The 23,363-nt window shown below is 33.4% G+C and overlaps 2 protein-coding genes across 2 annotated transcripts; one reads left to right on the top strand and one right to left on the bottom strand.

Moving 5' to 3' along the window:
- Positions 1-320: 320 nt before the first annotated feature.
- LOC124835829 (uncharacterized) lies at positions 321-11,538 on the bottom strand. The gene is made up of 27 exons (XM_047310835.2): positions 11,334-11,538; positions 10,961-11,171; positions 10,746-10,837; positions 10,478-10,594; positions 10,053-10,199; positions 9,295-9,911; positions 8,776-8,897; positions 8,601-8,692; positions 8,266-8,509; positions 7,728-7,785; positions 7,362-7,510; positions 7,185-7,255; positions 6,918-7,088; positions 4,722-4,793; positions 4,453-4,554; positions 4,290-4,379; positions 3,440-3,515; positions 3,270-3,363; positions 3,115-3,184; positions 2,817-2,996; positions 2,185-2,307; positions 2,002-2,085; positions 1,746-1,930; positions 1,510-1,648; positions 1,258-1,317; positions 857-961; positions 321-766 (listed from the first exon to the last, which is right to left on the bottom strand). Exons 1-27 carry the CDS (start codon positions 11,427-11,429, stop codon positions 653-655), a joined length of 3,681 nt encoding a protein of 1,226 aa, XP_047166791.2. The 5' UTR covers positions 11,430-11,538; the 3' UTR covers positions 321-652.
- Positions 11,539-16,458: 4,920 nt separating this feature from the next.
- On the top strand, positions 16,459-20,491 carry LOC124835836 (SAP domain-containing protein). The gene is made up of 6 exons (XM_088104926.1): positions 16,459-16,690; positions 17,619-17,664; positions 18,229-18,340; positions 18,541-18,608; positions 19,873-19,976; positions 20,178-20,491. The coding sequence occupies exons 1-6, from the start codon at positions 16,586-16,588 to the stop codon at positions 20,214-20,216; spliced, it is 474 nt and encodes a 157-aa protein (XP_087961052.1). The 5' UTR covers positions 16,459-16,585; the 3' UTR covers positions 20,217-20,491.
- Positions 20,492-23,363: the final 2,872 nt, after the last annotated feature.

Genomic DNA, 23,363 nt, shown 5'->3' with positions numbered 1-23,363 from the left:
ATTAAAACATGCGTAAACAATTTAACTGTCAACTTGAAACGCCACTTCCATTAAAAAAAATATATAATATAGTTGGAAGTAAAATAAATGGTTTGATTCAACTTGAAAGTAAAATAAATAAACAAAAAAAAATAAAAATTAATGTAATTGGCCTGAAATGACTGATTTTGGTGAGGATTGTATTAAAAAGTCGTATGCCGAACGAACACTGTAAACATTTGATGATTGCAGAATCCAAATAAAATTGTTGAATAGCTAGGATCCCGCAGGAATCAATTAAAGAGGGCTCTAACACGTCCGTTATGTACATAAAAGTAATAAAACAGATATTATGCACATGACACCCTGGCTATTTCATCTAGTAGAACTTTTATAACTTGAAAAAATAAAAATAAAAACATGTTCCCTTGGGATGAGGAACAAAACAAAAGTAGCGGAACAGACCAAAATTCTGGAAGGCTTCCCTACTTCCAAAACTCATCATCCCAAATGTACTAAAATTACTTCTTTAATAAAATTCTATATTTCATTTTACAAACGAAATGGCTCAACAGCAAACCTCTGGGAAGCCACAAAAATCGGCAAACTATAAATGTAGGCTTCATGAGATGGAGGCAGCACTGGAGGGAAACTATGCCAGCTAAAGAAAAACTCACATGAAATAGCTGAGTGCTTTCTTTACTCTTGAACCCCCTTCTCCATATAGTTCATTCCATTGTAAAAGCTCAGTCATGTTTACTGATTCAGAAGAAACACTCGCACAAACCTGCGTACAAAGTAACGTATTACTAAAAGTGAAAGGTGGGACAACTCAGTTCGGGAGAGGGCTTTGCATAAATGGAATTTCATTTCATACCTGTTGATGAGCATATTTGAAGTCCTCCATGTTTAATGATCTGATGTCCCCACTGCTACATAACGCTGGAGCCGGTTGACCTTCTGCTAGTGCAGCAACGCGGTCCTATCATTCATCAAACAAAATAAGCACGACTTCCTTTTTAAACATAAACACATTTTCTAAGGATACTATAACTCCCTTTCATTGAAAGCACTGACAGAGTAACAACTTAATCAGGAATGTATTCAAAATCCAAGATCATCAAGAAATAAAAAATTATCCTGGTCTACTATTGCATTGTCTCAACTAAGGTCATAATTTTATATACCATATATAAATAGCGTGCAGACTTTACGGAATGATTCGTGCATTCAATCCATAGATACCAAGCATAACACCAGCATATAGAAGAGTCGTACCTTTTTTTCTTTTTCTAATATCTCTTTAATAGGCCGGTGTGCTGCCGTAACACATAAATTCTGCAGTACAAGAGCAAGAATCAAATATCGACTAAAAATTGAAACATTAGTGATAGGAATTTGGGTATGGTTGAGTGTCTAAGTCCAACATCAAGTAGGTAGTATGGGATGATGATAGATGTATATTTATGTTTAGGTACTTATCGATTAATTTCTAAAGAATAAGGTAACAAGAAAAATAACACCAGCTACCTTAAGATCACTTCCAGAGTATCCATCGGTCATAGTAGCAACTGCATCCAAATCAACATCAGGAGACAACTCCTCTTTGGCCAGTATGACTTTCAATATTTTTGCTCTATTAGGAGCATCTGGCAAATTTACCATCAATCTGCATTTAAAAGAAAAAACATAATATGCTAGGTCTCGTCTCAAGTTAACAAAACAATGGAAAGGGGAGACGAAGCACAACTAAATAAGGTATTCACCTTCTTGGCATTCTCCTTATAACAGCTTCATCTAGGTCAAAAGGCCTGTTAGTGGCTGCCAGCACAAGAACTCTCTCTGTTTCCTTCGTACGTAAGCCATCCCAATTTACCATGAATTCATTTTTCATCTTTCGCATGGCCTCATGCTCCCCTGGGTTTTCCCTCCGACCCAGCATGCTGTCAACCTGAAACAAGGCTAGAAAAGTTATATTCGATTAATCAATACAAAGTAAGACACTTTAGTTAAAAGACTAACCTCATCAACAAATATAACACTTGGAGAAATTTTACTCGCCAAAGAGAAAACAGCTTTCACATATTTCTCACCCTCACCAAACCACTAAAACAAAAAGAAAAAAAAAGCAAGAATGTGAGATGATATGCCCAAAAACTGATAAAGGTGAGATCAAAATACACTAAAGGTGGGTACAAATTTAACCTTAGATGTAATACTTGACATAGAAATGTTAATGAAGTTTGCACCAGCTTCAGTAGCAATTGCTTTTGCGAGCATTGTTTTACCCGTTCCAGGAGGACCAAATAATAGGATACCTTTGCATGGCTACACAAAAGGTAATTCAAAGCTGAGATAGCAGAATGGATAATATTTTGATAGTCAGTTAGATGATCATCAAAATTATATGTTTTATTTAATTGTTGTAATACCAAAAAGAAATATTTATTGATTATGGAAAAGAAAACTCCAATTTTTTCTCAAAAAAAACCTATCACAGTTGCTTTTAGCTTTTCACAATTAATTGAATTTTTCAATGAAGAAATAAGTTGCATATCCTGCAGAATGCAGCGGTCAATATAAGATATTAATGTGACAACCTAGATGTAAAATATGCCAATCAAACATAATTAATACATGGCAACTGATTCCACTTCCCTCGTTTTCCTCACTTTTAGAGTGGGAACAGAGGAAGGACACTAAAAGATTAATGAAAAATAAAACATCACAAAATCAATCAACTAATCAAATCAACATTGATATCAACCAAAGTAAAGAGAAGAAGCATAAAAATCTTTAAACAATAAAATAAATTTCAATCTACAAAGGAAGTGAACCTTGGTTAATTGCCCCTTGCAAAAAAGCTCAGGTCGCTGTAAAGGAAGCATCACCAACTCTTTCAATGTATCCTTGACCTTTTCAAGAGCTCCAATATCATCAAAGGTAACATCAATGTCACTAGGAGGAATAACGTCAGCCAAAAGCCTCTTCTCAAATTCATTTTCTGTTACAACATCCTGTACAATCAACTTGATTTTAGAATACAGTGTTTATGAACCCTACACTTGTAAGTTGTAAACACTAAAAGGCAAAGCTGGAATGACATCTACATCACAAGCAAGCGCAAACAATCACCTTAAGAGATTTCTTCAGGCTCTTGGACTCATTCTGGACGGACTGCAAGATCCCAATTCCATACTGAATGCTGGAGGAATACCATATCAAAATTGTAAAATACAATTAACCAAATATAATATATCAAATCACAATCAGTGTAAACTAGCAATTACCTCTCACATGACAATACAAGCTTCGAATCAGGCTTAGCTTCTGAATTCTGCATGAGGTGGTGACTTAAAGCCCAACCAATTATCTTCTCTGCATCTGCAATGTGACAAACAATGATATAGGAGAGACCCTATAGACAAATCCAAAAAAGCACCGAATGCTTAGAACATACTTTCATTTGTAAGCGTCTGATCCTTAATGCATAACGTCTCAAGTCCTTCACATTCCATTCCACAACGTCCCAAAACCTATAATTAAAATGAGTTAGCCTATGATTACTGAAAATTTAAAACATCAGAACAGCAACTCTGAATTAACATTGAAAGTATGAATTTATGACACCGTTCAACATCTGTGTCATGTAACCCTATTATGCACAAAATAATTTAATGAAGGTACTAGACTTTCAACTAAATCTGAATTCATAAAAAATTAACCTCAAAATTATAGCAGTTATTGGAAAACTTCCACTAAAACAGACTAAATAAATCAGATGTCTAAATTTTCCTATATACATATACAAGTAAGAAATTACAGAATCAAATAAAGGCCATACAAAATTCCAACTAACTTCTCAGTTTATAAGATTTATACAAAAATGAAAACTCAAAGTGAAATACCAACCACGAATTAAAACTTTAAATGGCCAAACTAGGCCAAGCTAGAGAGTTGACAGAGACAAGGTAAAACCCATAGAAAAAATAAAATTTCAGACCCACCAAGCATCCTTCCACAACTTATACAAGGACTCGTATTCCAAACCTTAAGAAGTGGTGATTGTCATACATGCAAGGGAGACAAACTTCCATGGGCAAATTACTCTTATTGGATGTTCAACTGGTATCCCATCCATTCATATATAAATCATACTTTGAATTGTTTAGTACCACAATGAAATAATAGGATGAAGAATCATTGCCTCCAACTCTATTTTGTAAACAAAAAATGCAGATGTGATGATATGAAAGACTTTCAATTATGCTGAATAAATTAAATTCACAAGCAACACACAAGGCACTCACTGCACGCAAGTGATGTAAATTCCCTTTGATTTTGAGAGTTTCAACGTCTCGATCCAGTTGCTGCTTCCAAGATGCTAGAAGAGCCTCATCCTATATCAGGGAATATATTATGAATATTGTATAAGGAGAACAAAATCCATGACAAACATTCCACTGTACATACCTGAGGCATGTGAATTATAATTTTATTTGGGAAGAGCTTAGTCAAAGTTCTATTTGGCTTTGGAACCTCCTTCCCTCTGTCATGCAATCGTCCAAAACTATCCTAAAAAAATTGAAGAGGCATAACAATTATTTCCTCAGAAAGCTCAAAGATAGTATTATTAGGTTGCAGGTACGAAGTAATACACAAAAGTACAAACATAGGTCAGCAATTCCTGCTCCCCTCTTTCAAACATAAGTAATAGCAGTGAAAAGGATATTAGTCATTACAGGGAAAGCCAGGTCAAGAAGGGCAGTCTGATTGCTACCAAATTTTGTAAAAAGCAAACCACCAGGATGTGACTGCAGGAGAAAAAAGTTATACATCAATTAAATAATCACTTACGAAGAGATCTAAAGCGGTGAAGTAAGTAAATTCAATAAAGCAAATACGTAAACAATCCAGATTGCATCTTATTTCACTTGAGATATTCGCAATTAATACAAAGCAAAGAGAAATAGAAAGCCAACAACTAGTACAAAATGGTTTTTTAGAGACAGATTAATTTATTCTTTCAACAATGCCATAAACCAAATCACATCACAAAAAGATTCCAGGGTACATTGTACTAAACTATTGACCTTCAACACTTCTAATGCTTGATGACTGGAGCCAAAAAACACCTCGCTGGGTACCACCCCCCACCCTTTTTTAGAATCCTTCAAGATTCTTCAATTATTTTCAAATATGTGACGACAGTTTTCTACCTACTGCTGACTTCTGCAGTCTTGTTCTGTTCCTTAGTTTCAAGTCATCTTTTGTGCCCGTAGCCACTTTCCACTGCGTCAAATACTATTTCAAGCCAACAAGTACAGCCTTGATCTGTTCTGTCCCTATATAGTTATTTCCTTTCATCTCTAGGGCTTGCTCAACAGTCATTTTCCATCATGCCCATCACCTTTGTTGATATGATGTGCTTATTAAGCTCAAAATTCCAACTTTAGATCACTAATTACACGTCTCTAATTTTGACCATTTTATTTTAGTTTTCAGTAAGCAAGTACAGATTATGAAATGTGCATCTCAAAACTTCATAATAGTGGTCTTCTAGCCTACCTGCTCTACCATTTTTCAGGTCAGCTGCTCTACATCACTACTTTGAATTGACTACTGTAGACTTTTCATGTTAAAAAAAGGTTACATCATGCAAGTCCCTACATTTTTAAACTTTTACACAGATACCTAGAGCCTTGATGACTTGCACTTATTCCTATAGGAGATCCCATGCATCTTAAAAGTATAACCAATTTATAATATATAAATAGGTGTAAATTTCACTTTACAAGTCTATTTTATAAAGTTGAGTTAACTTAAAATTCATTTTATGAGATAGTGTCAAAGTCTATCCTAACAATGTTACATTGGGTCTATCATGTCACTCATTATCAAACCATCCACACATATTTAGTCTTATACTTGAGATGTTCAGTCCTCACCATGAGGAAAGGAATGTTGGGGATCCTACATTATCTAAAAATATGGCTAAATTATATTATATAAATGGGTGCATACTAGAGATATAAATGTAAAAATTCAGTTATTCAACTGGATGTTAGCTAGTTATCTGTTATCAGTTCTCTTTCTGTTAATCTTTTCTCTATTTTCTCTCATATCAAAATTCTGATATGGTATCGTGAGCTAGAAATTGTCCCGCTGATGACCATGTTTCTGGAATAATAAATCCAGCCTATAAAGAACGGGAAGTGAAAAATCAAATCTAGCAACTTTGCTTCAATTGAAGCTTTAAAAGTCAATATGAATGCTACTTAATGATATTATAAATAAAATCTAACAATATTTTTAACTTTTTGGGTCCCTAATATCCAAAAAAAAAATCGGGATAGGATTCTATTTGGATAAACATCTACAAAGACACTTGTAGAAGAAAATATGAAGGTATAAATTGAACTTCTCACATAAGCTAAAATCAACTTATACACTAATTCACATAAAGCTATTTTCAACTTACTCCAAAGGATAAGGTGAATCATAGACAAGTTTATCCAAAAAAAGGCAAGGACTCAATTGAAAAGTTGGTGTTAAGAAGTGGACTTTAAGTCTAACTCAACCCCACAAAATCAGTTTGTAAGGTGAGGTTTGCACCCACTTATATATTATAAATTGACCTTATCTTTGGTCGATGTGGGACTTCCAACTTCCAACAAATATCGCTAGGATAGGCTCTAACCATAGCTCTGATACCATGTTAAGAAGTGAACTTTAAGCCTAACTCAACTTCACAACACCAGCTTGTAAAGTGAAGTTTGCACTCACTTATATGTTATAAATTGACCTTATCTTAGTCGATGTGAGACTTCCAACAATTGGTACAGAAATATTTACAAATATTAAAAGAAGAGACCTAAATGTAAATTGCGATACAGGTTCCTATTGTGTACAGATTAGTTTAACCAAAAATATAATACCTTTTCCTTACGACTGTCATTTTGAGTGTGAGAACCTATTACGACCACATTGTTTGGAAGACTTTCAAGCTTACTTTTAAATGCATATGAGTCTCCATTTCCTACAATAGACTTCTCAGCATCTTTCATGAACAAAATGAATGGTGCATTTCTACTTTCACTAAAAACAACCTGAAAAGAAAATTGAATATATATCAATATTTGCAAGATTGAAGCCAAAAATTATTAAAGAAAGTTCTTATACTACAAGGCAGGGTAAATGGCAACCTCAAACAGCGAATGAATAAGTAATTTGTCCAGTTCTTCTACAGCGCTACTTTCCAAGCGAAGATCGGTGACTGGAAACATAAAGTTAGTAAGATACCACTTTATTTAATATATGGATCAAAATACAATAATATACAATTTCTAAAGATATAAAAGTTGTATGGAGTAGCGCATTACCATTGCAGAAAAAACCTTGACCTCCCTCACAGGCACCACCAAGATCAACTCCATCAGGTATGGGTTTATCAAATCTCACACCAATTTTAGACAAGGGATTATCATCAAATAGTAAGACAACCTTCCCCCGACCTCCATTAGATGGCCCCCTATATATGAAATCATCAATAAAAATTATAATGATATATAAAAATTAGCACATCAGTTACACTTTGATTGGACATATAACGGTCCTTTCGTTACACTACTTTGGGCAGTATAAGTATCCATGGTAGCTTGGGCTCAATAGTTCAACTGACATGCAAAATAAAGTCCTAAACACCAATGAAGCAAATAAGTTCAGTTAAGTTTTCTACAAATCCATACCTTGAAGATGTTTGATATACTCCACAAGAAGATGAACAGCTAAATTTCACCCTATCACCTGTGTTGATAATATATAGAAAATACAAATAGTTTAAGATGACAGTACAAAGCGCATGCACTGATGTATGACAGTGCATTTATAATTTAAATTCATAACATCATAAATACACATAAGTTTCAATATTGATAATATCTTGATAAATGTCATATGTAAGTATGTACTAAAATGAAATGAAAAGGTCAGTGCAAATGGATTAATGTATATGACAAAAGCGCACATCTTATTTCCCTTTTATTATTAAAATTTGCTTAAGAGTTAAAAAAACTGCCTAAACCACTGTGCGGTATTCATTTATTTACTAAATTCTAAATGGCCACGTCCCAACCACGATGAAGGTGAAAACGAAAAAAAAAATACTAACTTTTTGATTGAGTATACATGTTGTGTGTGTGTGTGTGTCCAACATATGAATGTCACCAAAACCTATGCTCCATGTAAAACCAAAGCATAGTAGAAGAAATGTAGAAGAGTACACACCTAATTTGAACAAGCAACTTTTGGCTGTCCCAGAGGTGGATGGCATGTTATCAGTTTCCAACTTAGGTTGAGAGTCAAAGGCCAGTGAAGGTGCATTTGAAGAGCTAGGTGTCTCTGTTTCAGTAGCAGGTGGATCCACGCTCCCAGCCATTTTTGTTGCTGTAGGACTTTGCTTAGTGCTGCTGAGAGATTTTTCAGCATTTAATCCATCTTTGAGTAGCTCAGCTTCCTTGGAAGATAAACCCTATGATAACACAGCCAATGAAGTTTCTTGTCAGAGTTTTCAGCAAAAAAAATATTCAAAAACCCGGCCCAAAAAGGAAGGCTTATCTTACACCCAAAAGCAAATGACTATCAAATATTAGCAGCTTAGCTCCAAAGTATTTTGCAAGTGCCTTTGCCAACATCTCTTGATATATTTCTGACCCTGTGACCAGCAAAATTTGGCTATTAAGGGAAGAAATACTTACAGAAAAAGATGGAGAAAAGTAATATATAATATTCACACACCTGCAGGTCCTGAGAGGAGAATACGAGGGTTTATGGTTGTAAGATCTGTAGTAAACTTTTCATGTTCTTTATGCCTTAGGTGCATATAGCAAGCAGCCACCAAGACATTTTTTGTGCTCTCACTACAAAAAGGCATGAATGCAAACATAAATACAGTACAAATTAACAATCCATCAAATAAAAGAGTAACAAAAATCATTTCAAGCACCAACACTTGAAAGACTCAATCAAGTTATACAAATTAACCATAGTCTCAATAATAACATCTAAAATTCTATACAAATATCAAATGTACCTCAGCAAATAAATTTAAAATACATGCCAAAAGTTACGTCCTTGGCATACTAAATATATAGGTATTATAAGAAAACATAAACATGAAAAATGAAAGCAAATAATAAATATGCCTGAACACATGGGATACATTCAAATATTTAGAGAAAAGGTTGGCACAAGAAACCTATCTTTAGGAATTCTTATGCAACATAACTATAGCTACCAAACAGAAGAAAAGTATACCTTAAATAGTAAGGGAAGTTGTCAAAAGAAACATCTATTTCTTTCCCATCCAATATAGCAGCATGAACATCTTCTTTAAACACAGCTGAGCGTACAGATGTACCCAAAGTTGATGCAGCCTGCATGTCCAGCGTCCCATTTTTTTCTTCCAATACCTGTTTACAGATACTTTTGCTCAATTTCAGTTTACAACTAGGTCGAGCTAAGATCCTGAAGAAAGGCCTTAGGAAATCATTAACCCCAGAGAGTTTTACATTGCCTGCCTCTGCACCAGCATCCGGATTGCAATCCATTGTTGAATTCTTCTCATTTGTTTGAGCATCTTCTGCTTTATCAGTATGCACATTTGGAGTTGACTCTGAGGCATCAAGCTCAATTTCTGTACTATCATGAATAGGATGACTAGAGACGTCAGTACCCGGGTGAGGTTTACTAGAGGTATGAGTTGGAGATTTCCATCTTGTAAGGTCCTGTTTGATGGAAAGAGAAGCCAAAATAGAGGCCCCGGCCACAGCTGAAGGGTCTCCACTTTTCCTTTCAAGCTGCAGATATTTCCCAACACCACTTGGAACTTCCGCACCCCTTAAAGCAACCTCGGTATTAAGTTGCTGGAAAATCTATGTTGAAGATTAATTAAGAAAAATCACCCTTATAAATGTAAGTTAAAAAACTAATACATCTACAGAAAAAAGAAACAATTAATGATCGATAATTCTATAACTGATACTTCTCATTTACTCAGCAAATGAAGAGGATACATAAGAATGATTTCCAAGAACACCAAAAACAACTTCATCACCCGAGTTAAGCACACAGCTGCTATTCTTCTTGACATGCGTTCCATTTACTAGCACAGATCCTTTGCTACCCGTACTTTCTAACACAGCTACAACACTTCCATCGCGCTGATCATATTCAGAAACAACAGCAATCAATTGCGCTTACATATCCTACCATATTCACTTTAAATAAATAAAAATAATAAAAGAACAGAAAAAGAAATCAAAGTTCAATAAGTAATTATAGAGATTACTGTATAAGAAAAATTTGCGTAGTAGAAACGGGCACAATGATCCACAAACATGTGCATACTTTTGAGCATAAAAGAGAGCCTAATCATACACACGGTCCAATCAATGATCCAAAGCTTCATGGATTAAACTTATATAGTCTTCAAACGTACCTGCGTGAGCTTGATCTTGCATAAATTTCCACTTATAGTCTGATCCTTTAGTGCAAAGTTGCAACTTCTATTAGAACCAATCGTGAAATTGGGTATGCAAACAGCAACATTAGGATTCTGCAGCAGTAGCACAAATTTCAAGTTAAAAAGTTAAGAACTAAACAAAAACGCCACGTGCTTCACGTGGAGTCAACACCCAAAAGCATGAACAGTGACTACTACATTCGAAACTTTTCTGATTCACTTCACTCGTTTGAACACGAATTACCTGTGCAGACTGAGACAAAAACCTGCACCACGGTCCTCCCTCGATATTCGGAATCTGTTTCTGATACACACTCCACGAAGAGAAGGACGGACCTTAACAGTAAAACGACGGAAAAAATGTAAGAAATTATTTACTCAATTCACAACACAAGCAGCAATTAAGAAAGTCACAAAAAGTAAAACAAAAAAAAAACTAAAACAACTCAGTACACTAACATGCGGCATCAGCAATCGGTGCCGTGACAGGCACAGCCGGCGTAGCGTCGACTTTGCCGGAGCTCACTCCATCGGCGGAACCGGCTCCGGCGATCTGAACGTCGGCAGAGCCACATTCCCCAGGATCAGGCACGGGCTCCGAAGTACGTAAATCCTTCGAATTCTCCGCCGGTGTCGGCACCGGTTTCTCCGACGAACCACCATTGTCGACCTAAAAATATTGGAGCAAATCGCAAAGGCTCAATCGCAGATAGCGACGCTAAGTAACGGCTTCGATGCCGGAAATCTCAGAAACCGAAGCGTCCGGAATAAAGTGAATCGAATATAAGAAGGGAAAGAGAACAAGAACAAGAACAAGAAGAGGAAGAAGAACCTTCTGACGCTTCGGCGAAGGAGGTTTGCTTTCCGATGAGGAAGATCGTTTGGAGTTGTTGGCAGAGAGAGATCCACTCCGTCTCGTCGAAACCATGCTTCCTTTCTTCTTCTCTCTTCTGCTCCCTTCTTTCTCCTCTTTTTTCAAGAAGAGGGGATATCGATGATTTTAGTGATTTTACGTTTTCTTCTTTTTCATGGGAGTTAAATCTTTTTCTTTCCTTTTTTTATTATTCGCCTTTTTAAATTGCTCCTACCATGCCATACCATGTGCGTAAGTTAGTATTTTGCCTTTGGTGGTTGCGCAATTTAGCCACGTACGTATAGGTGTCCATCATTACAATACGCCTTTTATAAAAATAAAAAGACTACAATAATTTGTACATTCATCAAACTAATATTTTTGTTTTGTTCTTCAAAATGTCTTAATATTTTGACTAGTTGTGTGCAAGAAGTGGCAGTAACCATATTTTTAAGAAACATTTATTAAATAAAATAAATTACAAGACAATGATTTCAATTAAAAAAATATATATTAAAATATGTTGCTTCTGTCCATTTTCTTAATACAATACAATAAGTATTGTAACCTCTCATAAGACTTGTTTGGTAGCTGAGCTATCTTTTCTGAAGTGTATTTTGAGTCCCTGACTCTGACTCTGATTCTGCCTTGTATTCATTGCGTGGAATTTTGGCACGCGTCCCACAGGTGAAGCAAATCAATGCTCAGTTGTATACAGATGCACTGTTTACTTTTTCTTCCTTCGTTTGAGAAGGTGCGTAATCATTTTTATTAACAAATAATTAATTATCTCATTTTATGACACAAAACAATTCACACCAACCAAAATTTTGCGGTGCTACGTCTTCCAACCCTTTCTTATAATTATCAAATATTGTTCAAATAATAATATGATAAAGAGATATTTCATGCGTTTTGAATTAATATTTATAATTTGCTATCTGAAAATCGAAAACTAAATACAATTTTAATTCTACATGTTAATCTAATATTTTAAGGATGAAAATAACAAATTAACTCTTTGTGTAGTTTTCTGTAGTCTCTAACTAATATTGATAATGAATAACAAAATGTTGTTGGTAGTTACTCCTTCTTCCAATAAATACTAATTACTCTCTAGTCAAACTTGTTAATATATGTATAAATAAATACATAAATACAGATACGGGTACAATTTTGTATATTCTAATTCTATTTACGGCTACAACAAATGATTAAAGTATTTAACAATTATCATACTATGTACAATACTCTATGGTTATTGTGCAGAACATATTTTATATATAGGAATGGTTGAAACGTTGACTGCATCTGTTGACTTTTAGAAATGATTAATAAAAAGAAAACACTTTAATCTCTATCCATTATAGTATATGGAATCCATTTGATGATTGTAAAAGTGTATTGATAGCGTGGATACAGAATCATGTTTAGTTGACAAATTTGGTTGTCTTTGAAAACTATCTCTGTCATTTATCCAGCACTGGAAAAGATACAGTAACATTGAAATGGTTACTATATCATTATCCCAAATGGTGGCTAAAGTTTGTGATACTTTAGGCAGACATTGCATGTTTTCTGGTTTCACACCGTCATACAATTGCGGATTTCTGTAACCAATCATTCATAACAGTGACAGTGAGAACCCTTGTTGTTATCATATAATTAATTAAAGTTAAATTATAATTTTGCTCTGTTTAATTTATCGTTTCTAATTTTTAATTTTCGTTGGTTTTATCTAATTCTTGTTTGTATATATTTTTTACTTATCAAATATTTTTTTATTTTTGATAGAAAATAAAATGTGTTTTTTCTCCAAACTATAATATATTTTAATGTTTAAACTTTAAAAATAAATTAATATATTTCTTTTAATTTAATTATGTTATTTTTTTGAAATATTAAACGTGCTAACATTTTAATTAGTTACATCACTTTATATGTTTCTATTTTAATATTAGTTGAAAAATATATTTGATACGAAAAAAATTAATATAATTAAAATAAAATAATTATATTCATTTATTTTAAAAATTGAAATTTAAAATGTATTAAAAACTTGTATATAAATAAATTTTAATTTCGTTTTTATTAACTAAACACATATTTAATCTTTTTATATTATAGTATGGTTAAATGAATGATACTGTCTGTTGGATATGTTTGAGTATGTATGAAGCACGTTTAACAGTCGTAGCAAACGCAGTACTCGTACCAGTTCGTACCTCTATCAAATGCAAACCAAATCACCGATCCATGCCAAGACACTCAAAGCATTCACCTCCTCAGAATTTCCTCGCATCACAGACACACCCACCATTCCCCAATCTACGTCATCCTTCATTCATCCATATTCCCCCAACGCTAGTTACTCCTCCTCATTTTCAACGCCAACGAACGCTCGTTATTTCTCCTCATTCTCAACATCCGTTCATATTCCCCCAACGCTCGTTATTTCTCCTCATTCTCAACGTACGTTCGTCGTCTCCCCCGACGAACGTTCGTCATGCAGCCTCATTTCACAGCGTCCGCTCGTCATCTTCCCAACGAGCGCTCGTTATTCTGAATCCTTTCCCAACGTCCGTTCGGCCACTTCCACGGACTGCACGGCAGCCTGCGACGGACCGTTCGACACCTTTTTTCGGACCCCTCATTATTTGCTTTATTTACTTATTTGCTTTTTTTTATTTTATTTCATTTATTTTGCCTATCTTATTTCATTTGTTTTATTTATTTCTTTTATTTTTATTTATATTTTTTATTTATTTTTATTATCTTATTTTATTTTATTTTGTTCTATCCATTTATTCTAGATATTTACTTATCCTAAAATATATATTTAATAATGCAATATTTACAATTTAAATAAAGGAATTTATGAAAATACGTTAAAGGTTTAAGCACACGTGTGACCGCTCGTGTCGTCCTTGTGCTAAAAACCTTTTCTTCTTTCTTATAAAAACTACAAAAAATACGTTTAAAGGTTTAAGCACACGTGTGACCGATCGCGTCGTCCTTGTGCTAAAAACATTTTCTTCTTTCTTATAAAAACTACAAAAAATACGTTTAAAGGTTTAAGCACACGTGTGACCGCTCGCGTCGTCCTTGTGCGAAAAACCTTTTGTTCTTTCTTATAAAAATTACAAAAAATGCGTTTAAAGGTTTAAGCACACGTGTGACCGCTCGCGTCGTCCTTGTGCTAAAAACCTTTTCTTCTTCCTTATAAAATTACAAAAAATATGTTTTGAAGGTTAAGCACACGTGTGACCGCTCGCGTCGTCCTTGTGCTAAAACCTTTTCTTCTTTCTTAAATAAAATTACAAAAAATATTTTAAAGGTTCAGCACACGTGTGATCGCACGCATCGTCCTTGTGCTAAATACGTTTTCCGTTTATTTTATAAAAATATCAAAAAATATAAAATCTTCAGAAACTAAAAACATCAACAATTTCAAGGCAACAAACAATTTCTGGCCAGAACTACGTGATCCTTGATTCTCCATAAAAAATGGAGATACGTAGGAGTAAGGCCACTCCTTGTCAGATTCACTTCCTAAAAATCCAAAATCATTTCAAAACAAATTTTCAAACAATTTCCAAACAAATTTCTCAAACAGTTTCAAAAAGAACTACGTAACCCTGATTTCTCATTTTGAATTTTGAATGAGAATACGTAGGAGCAAGGTCAATCCTTGTCGGGCTCAAAAAACTAAAAAATATATTTTGTTTATTTAGAATTTTTTTTAGGCTATAGTTAAACATTTTGAAAACCACATCATATTCGTGCATTTAGTTAAAGGTACTGCCTTAAGGCAGGCGTTGTAGGGTGCTAATACCTTCCTTACACGTAACCGACTCCCGAACCTAGAATCTGGTTTTCACGGACCGTGTCTTATCATTTTATGGTTTTTCCGTAGTTTTCCAGAATAAACTATGGTGGCGACTCCAAATCTCTTTTCGAAACCTGTTTCTTTTTTGGATCGTCGTCCCGTTGCGATTCCGGTTGCGACAGAAGGATATAAAACAAATTGAGTTAATTAAGTAAAAATAAAATAAAAAAAGTTTTGAAAGATATGAGTTTTTAATTAAGTAAAAAAAAATAAAAGAAATTAAGACTTTTGACTTGTTATATCAATTGAATAGTTTTTTTTTTCGATTTTATGTTGGGATGGCCAGAAGATTTATTTAGGAATATCAATCAACTCAATTGGGTTCACATATGTTGACTCATTATAGATTAAACTAAAAATGGATTAGCTTAATTCAACTTATTTTTTATGAGTCTAAAACTTTGTAATTTGATTTGACCCATAACGGGTTGATAGGTGTTTTGAATAATTTAAGTGTGAGTTTAAAACTCATATTTTGTAGAAATGACAAAGTTAAATATAATACAATTTCATAAACTCAATGCTTCAAGATTTTTCATTAAAAGTTATCACAAATAGTTTACATAATTATACATTTAGAATAAACAATTATGCTAACTCTTCAATTTAAATTTGTTCTCTCTTAGAAGAAACTATCATTTTCTTTTATTGATTAGTTAGCTTTATATAGTTAAGTCCTTATACTTTTCAATAAATTCCATTAATAACATTAAAGTCACTTATTTATTTTGATGACTAGCTTAGTCTTATGTGACAATAACAACAATACATAACAACATAATAACACAATAGTATAACTACAACCATAATATAAATAAAGGTCATACACTTTAATATATATATATATATATATATATGAAAGGCACTCACCATAACATTTATTTCTTTTCAATTGTCATGAAAAAAAGCAAAATGATTCTTTTATTTATTTTTTCAACAATTTCTAAATCCAGTAAAGCTATTAATATGAATAAAAAGATATTGATATGAATACAATGAATAAAAATACATTAAAATTAAAATGAATCAAAGTTTTATATAATTGTTGTTAATAAAGAACGAATTATATTATCAAAAATAAAATATGAAAAAGTAAAAATATACAATAAGGAGAAGTGTCCAGTACAGGAATAAATTATAGCATATTATAGCTAAGAGTTAAGATTATAAGGCCTCGGCTTTGTTGGTCCACATGTATATAAAGCGCATAGGGAGAGAAAGTTACGGTATGTTTGGTGTCGTGGCTTAAGTTTTATAGTGTGTTAGTGTGACACTGCGAAGAGCACACGAGAGGCCAAGTCCTCTCCTTTTCACTGCGGTTGCGAAACCTCACTTCCATTCCATGGTAATGGATGCACCCAATCCTTCTTCCTCCGCCGCCTCCTCCTTCCTCGCCAATCTCCCCTCTCGAGGCCACTTCTCTTCCACCGTCGTTTCGTCCAATCCGGTACTTCAATTCCCCTTTTTCTCTTCTCATTCTTTATTTTTATCGATTTCGGATTTCGGACCTACCTACATTCACTGCGATGATTTCGATCCGTGTGCTTTCAGAACGTTCTGTCTGCTTTTCGTAGAAGCGCTGGTGAAACTAAGCGATTTGTTATTTAGGTTTTTGTGTGAAATCATGTTTATTGTATTGCATCAACTTTTTTTCCCTGTCTCTAGTTTATGGAATTTCAAGGTTTTTAGCGGGGAAAAAGTTCTAGGAGATATTTATTCAACTTAGGTTTGTTTTAAGGGGTTGTTATGGAGTTTTAATCCAAGCTTGCTGATGTTAAAATTTGTGGTGTTAAAACTTGGATGATTTAATATGGACTGGATATCAACTAGTTCACCGCTAATAGAATAGAAGTTTCATACTGTATGGTTTAAGGGATTTTGTTTTCGTGGATGATCATGCATTTGTACTATGCTGGCTTCTTTGTTGTGTAAGTAGGCAATGTATTGAATAAACTTCTTCATAGATGCTTGTAGGAGAAGACAATGAGAAGGAGAAAATGAATATAGTTTTTTGCACAGAGCAACTTATGCACGTTAGTTTTTTGAGAAGTTAGAGAAGAGAGTTCATAAGTTGATTTTGGTCCGTGAGAGAAACTCAATTCACTTTCTCTTCACCCATGGGTGCTTTTAGAGAAATTTATCTAAACAGGGTCATATGACATTATAGTTATTAGCTAGTGATTCTGTAACCCTACCTTCGTTGATGCACATGTTTCTTTATGTTGAGTTGTAAATGTCATGGTGAATTTTTTTTGTTCATTTTCTCATGGAAAATTACATCCCTCCAATTGGTGGAACTTAGGAGACCTCCTGCTTTTATTGTTATTTGTTATATGAGAGACATTATGTTTTAATTTGATATTCTGATCGTGCAGGGGGGAATGCGGGCCTATATATGCGATCATGATACATCGCCACCAGGTCTTATTCTTTACCTTGTTTCAACTTGTAACACATATTGTTACGGCTTCAAATTTTTTTATGTTGGCCTGCTGCCAAGCAGTAACCTCAGAGAAGAAACAAACAGAAATGTTTCATCGGTGTATAAACTTTCTCTTCCTTATAAACACCTCTAAGCCACAAGTTTCCTTGTCATTACCAGTTGTAAGATCAGTTATTTTTCATCCGCATGGGAAATTTTACTCTGCCAGATTCAAATACTGTTTGTTTACACATAATTTAATGTTAGAGGCATGTCCATTGATCGAAACTTTATCATGAAATAGTATATATGTGAACATGTGAGTTCATTATGTAGTTTGGCTTCTTCGCGCTAACTGTTTTAATCGTCACTTATCTTTGTTTTGGTAGTCTTAATTTAGAGAATTCTTACTCGTAAAATTTACCTCTAAAAAATTTCTGACCATCCTGTTGGTCATAATGCTATGATATATACTCTTCCTATCGATATTAGCTTTGTCCTTTTAACTTTCTAAATAGATAATAATTGTAAAATAGGCATTTTTTATTCCCTTGGTTATGCAGAAGGTCAACATATTAAGACAAACCAACAAAACATACTGATTAGATCACTCACCCTCAAGAAACAAAGGGGCGATTCCAGCTCAAAGGATGGATCTGATGGTTCCAGAAAGAGGTATTATTCCCACCTTTTGTGGAAGAGTGATATTTCAAGTGTACATTATGGTCAATGTACAAATTCCCAATCAATTTTTTTTCTCTTACAGCTTGGTAACTTGTGAAAAAGTTATGGCATCTATCCCTCATTATCTGGTGCCTATATTTTTATCTTGGTCTTTATTTATTGAATACTATCTAATCAAACCTTTATGTCAGGAATGCTGAAAAGGTTTTGGAAAGATCTTCAGCCAAGAAAACAAATAATCAAATAAATTCCCGACAAGGTGGGTTCATGTGGTTGTTATCATAAGTTAGCATTGGGTGAAATCTGAAATATATTTGAAGATTTTTGTCATAAATTAATTACCTCCATATAATGAGTTTGCTCCGGACAAAAATGTTATCCTTTTCTTGATATTACTAGTTCAAAATCAAAATTCTCATTTAGGTCCAACATTACTCATGTCTTAATTATACTTTTTGAAGACATGTCTCTGATACATGTTCAGACGTGCATGTCAACCTCTTTTTAAATAACTCGATAAACATTTTCTCTAATTTTTTAGTAAATATGGACTGGATAGACATAACCTTCATGTTTGGTAATTTATACTGAGTTCTATAAGGTAGGTATTTCTTAGTGTTATTTAAGAAAGTGCTGTAGAACACAGGAAGGTGAGTGTGTTTCGAAATGTATATGATATGAGAACTTTTAAGTTCCATGTCCTCAAAGTGCACATTGCGTCCCAACTCTAGGAGTATTTTGACTGATATGAACCAAATTATGGCTGGTATGGTGTATTAAGCTGGTTTCCTAAAAGGAAGTTTAACTGGCAGTAGTTTAGGACAAACCTAAAACAGAACCGTGGTTGGTCGTTGGTGCTGTATATGTCCTTGTAAATTCAATTTTTTTCTTGGAAAAGACGTCAGTTCCTTAACCTTGTTTTTGAAGAGTATAGAAGTCAGATATCTGCTTACTGATTTATGCTTTGATCTTAACCTTTCAGATATACATTTATGTTAGTTTTTCTATGTAGTGATTTCCTTTAATACATGTTTTGCATGTAATGATGCTTGTTTTTGCTGTAGAATTTCAAAGTGGGGTTTTAATGTTTTATTAATTCGTATAATCGAAAGTGACTAGTGTGGTCTCCTGAGAAGCAAGAGAATTTGCTTTGCATACTAAACCTTTAAGAGGTCGATGGAACTTATAGCTTGCTTTTGAATGACATGATTTTTCACGACTTTGATTTGGTGAGAGTGTTGGAGGTTCAATGCTCTAGCAGGACTACCTATCCTCTTCCCTTTCACCATGAATATATCCTCCAGTGACAGAGAGACTAATAAAAGAATAATGGTAAACAAGATAGGTTGAGTTGCCTCCTGAGCTGTTCTCTGATTATTTTGAACTTATGAGGAAAGGATTTCAGCTGAGGTCATATGTTCAATCCATAGCAATGGTTCCTAATTGAAAGAGACTTACTTAGCAGGCTGGATCTTTTGTCCTCTATATTTCAATTTGTCTTATTATGGGTTTTAATCATACAGAGGGATCAAACAGTCAAACAGCCACTAGGGACTTGCACAACCTGACGGTAGAGAGACTTCGTGCTCTTTTGAAAGCTAAAGGTCTTTCAACCAAGGGAAAGAAGGCAAGTTTCCAGTCTTCCTACAGTTTTAACATACATGCATTTGGAAGATATCGCTCATTAATTTGCTTGATAGTATTTTGTTTACTCCATACGTCACAGTGTAGTGGTTGTCAACTGGTATATTATTGTCCATGATTGATTGTTGTCAAGGTGCTCGCTTACCTTCTCTCCTTACCCTAATAAACGAAATAAAATCTGCAGGAGGAGCTTATTACTCGTCTAAAAGACGCAACTGGTTAAAGCATAGCGTGGTGGTAGGAATATCCTGTTCATTAAGCATCCAATGTAAGAGTAGTTAGTGTTTAATGTAACTTAGGATCTGGAACTAATATATATATATATATACATACATACCCAGTGCAAAATACAGTTACAGATGAATATTATCGTTTTGGAGCTATTACCGTTTCGCGACTATCAAGTATGTTTGTTGGGGCATGATTTGTAGGGGTCAACTACAGAATTGGACAGTCAATGGTGGTTTTCAAGTTTTAATTACGATCTGCGGTTGCATCCTTGTCTTTTGCATATCAACTCTTGTTAAGTTAGACATGTAACGGTTACCAATAACATGCGGAATATCTTGTATTGTTAACCATTGCATTGAGATTTTTTAAATAATCAAGTAGTCAATTCCAACATCTATTTGGCTTTTACCTTTTCAACGCATTCACCCTTTCAAACGGTTGAGCTGCGGCCGACAGTGCTGGAAATAGACTCATACAGGGCTTTCACGGTTCCGTTCGATGGACACAAGCATAATATCACCACCATATGAGATGACCACTATCCTTTTCATTTTATACTCTTACGTTTAGATAATATTATTATCACATTTATCATATTTTGTCTATTTCTTCTCTTATTTCAAAGGAGAATTAGATTATATTTAACGAGTTAAAATAAATCTTTTCTCTCTCCTATTTCTGTATAAATATTCAAACAATAATTTAATTATAATGATAATTAAAATATATAAAATATTTTATTATTAAACCTTTTGTATAATTGTGTTATTATTAATCTACGTGATAATATGCATTATAATTTTTTATGTAACATGCCATGGTATATGTAATTATTGTGACATTTAAATTATATTATTTATTACAATGTAAAATGAAATATTAAATATTTAAATATTCTTTAAAAAATTATTTTTAAATGTTATAATTTATGTAATATAAAAAAATTATATGAATAAATTATATTTTTTGTATAATTATTTAAAATTGATTTTTAATAATTTTCTTAGTTTGTAAAGAAATATAAATTAAAGGCTAATTTTTGATAAATTATATGAAATTTTAATTAGGAATCGTTATTTAAACATAACATATGTTATATAGCAACATTTTTTAGTTTGTTATTTTTTTTTTATAAAGTGTGTACTTATAATTTATGAGGAAATTCTCTATTAGAGCTGGTAGGTATTAGTTATTCTTCATGTTTTTTTATTAATATTCTGAAGCTTCTTATTTCAATAATAAAGAATCAATACAATTTGGTTTGTTATATCATTTTCTATAGTTGAGTTACTTGCACATGCTATCTAAAGTTAATTTTTTGATGTTTTGTCTTTTCAAATTCTACGTTTTCTCTTTTGCAGGTTTTTCCTCGTACATCTTCCGTTTGCATAGCTTATTTATCGCAATCTTTTCCAACTTCAATTGTTGAAAAATTTGAGGTCTCGAATTATCAACATGTTGAATAGTGATAAAATCGCAAAAGCTACAACAATTTGTTGTCAATTTATTACTTACGTTGCACTATCTCACTAAGGATGATTATACGTTTGATTGTGTTAATTGAAAGTAGAAGAATGGGATTACTTGTTTGGTTTCAATCTAATTCTCTAATTTAGTTCTACCTCAAGTCATTGGGTTGGATAATTCCAACGAGGTTTGGAAGAATATTCAAGAATATTTTGGTCTTCGAGGAAGATCTTATGCGCATCAGTTACTGACTACAATGCACGTAGTTGGGCTCAATTCCAAATCTAGGAATTTATCTTCCCAAGATTAAGTGTTGGGTGTTGCTCCCTCCACCACCACACCTTTCTTCCTCCACCTCTCCAATTTATTTTAATTCCAACTATATCCTCATATTAAAATTTTTTACTTTTACTATTTTAATTTATTTTGAAACCTAGTTCTCCTACTTTACTCTTGCACCCAATCTTTCTATCTCTCATTTTCGTTTAATAATTTTTCTTTCGTTTTACTCTGCAATCCAATCTGTCTTCTTCGTTTCACTTCTCCTCCTCCGTTTCTTTTTTCTTCATTTTCCTTACATTATTAAAATACATTAAAAATATATTCAAAAATAATAAATCAAAACATTTAAATTAAATTATTAAAATATTTCCAAAATAAAGAATAAACTGATAAAAGAAACCCTAAAATAAAAAACGTAACTTTTAAACGGAGGTGACATCTTTCAACGGATGTCAAAATCCTTCAACGGATGTCAACATCCGTTGAAGCATTTTGACATCCATTGAAGGATGTCTTAAAGGTTACGTTTTTTATTTTAGGGTTTTATTTGAAGGTTTATTTGAATACGCATCTTGAGGAAGCAACACACTGCACCACTCCACACACTTCACTACGAGAGCGACACTGCACCATGAGAGGGAGAAAGGTGTGGTGGTGGAGGGAGCAACACCCTTAAGTGTTTTGTTGATGGACTAGTTGGTATTAAATCGAAACTCTTCTTATTGTCATGAAACGCAATAAGTTAAGGAGACACAAGGTTTGATATCTTTCATTAAATTTTACTCAAAGCTACTCTCACTTGTATGGTCGTGGTGATGGTAATCGTGGTAGTTCTAGTAAGGGAATCACTCGTCACGATGACATTTCAAGTAGAGTTCGTGGAAGTAAATTTGCTTAAGTTAGATCATATATCACATGACTATGATTTTTATTATCAGCCTCATTATCTCAAAAATATTTTTTTAAATCTAAGTTTTTAAAATATTATTAAAATAGAGTCTTGAAAAGCTCTCACATTAAAGAAAAACTTACATTAATTAACATCTTAAAAATCACGTGAGCTGAAATTCATAAAAAATAAATTAAGATCTCACATTCTCACAAAAATGACCTAACCATTATAAGAAATTTTAGGAAAACAGTCCCACTTCCGATTCTCTCGCTTATCCAGTTCTCGTCACACCCACGGAAACAAGAATGTATTCACACAAATTTAGGAAGAAAATTAATAAATTATGGACCAAAATATAAGCAACTGTTAACAACTACTTTCACCTCACTCAATGACATCATCTTCAAAAGAGATTCTACGTTTCAAGATCCTTTTTATTCTTGATATCAATTTTAATAAAGGGCACTTTAGGAACATTTTATATTAATTTAACTACTA

This window comes from Vigna umbellata, chromosome 1 (genome assembly GCF_029865625.1).
Source record: "Vigna umbellata cultivar VRB3 chromosome 1, Vumbellata_1.0, whole genome shotgun sequence".
NCBI lineage: Eukaryota > Viridiplantae > Streptophyta > Magnoliopsida > Fabales > Fabaceae > Vigna > Vigna umbellata.
This window is presented reverse-complemented; position numbering and strand designations above follow the sequence as displayed.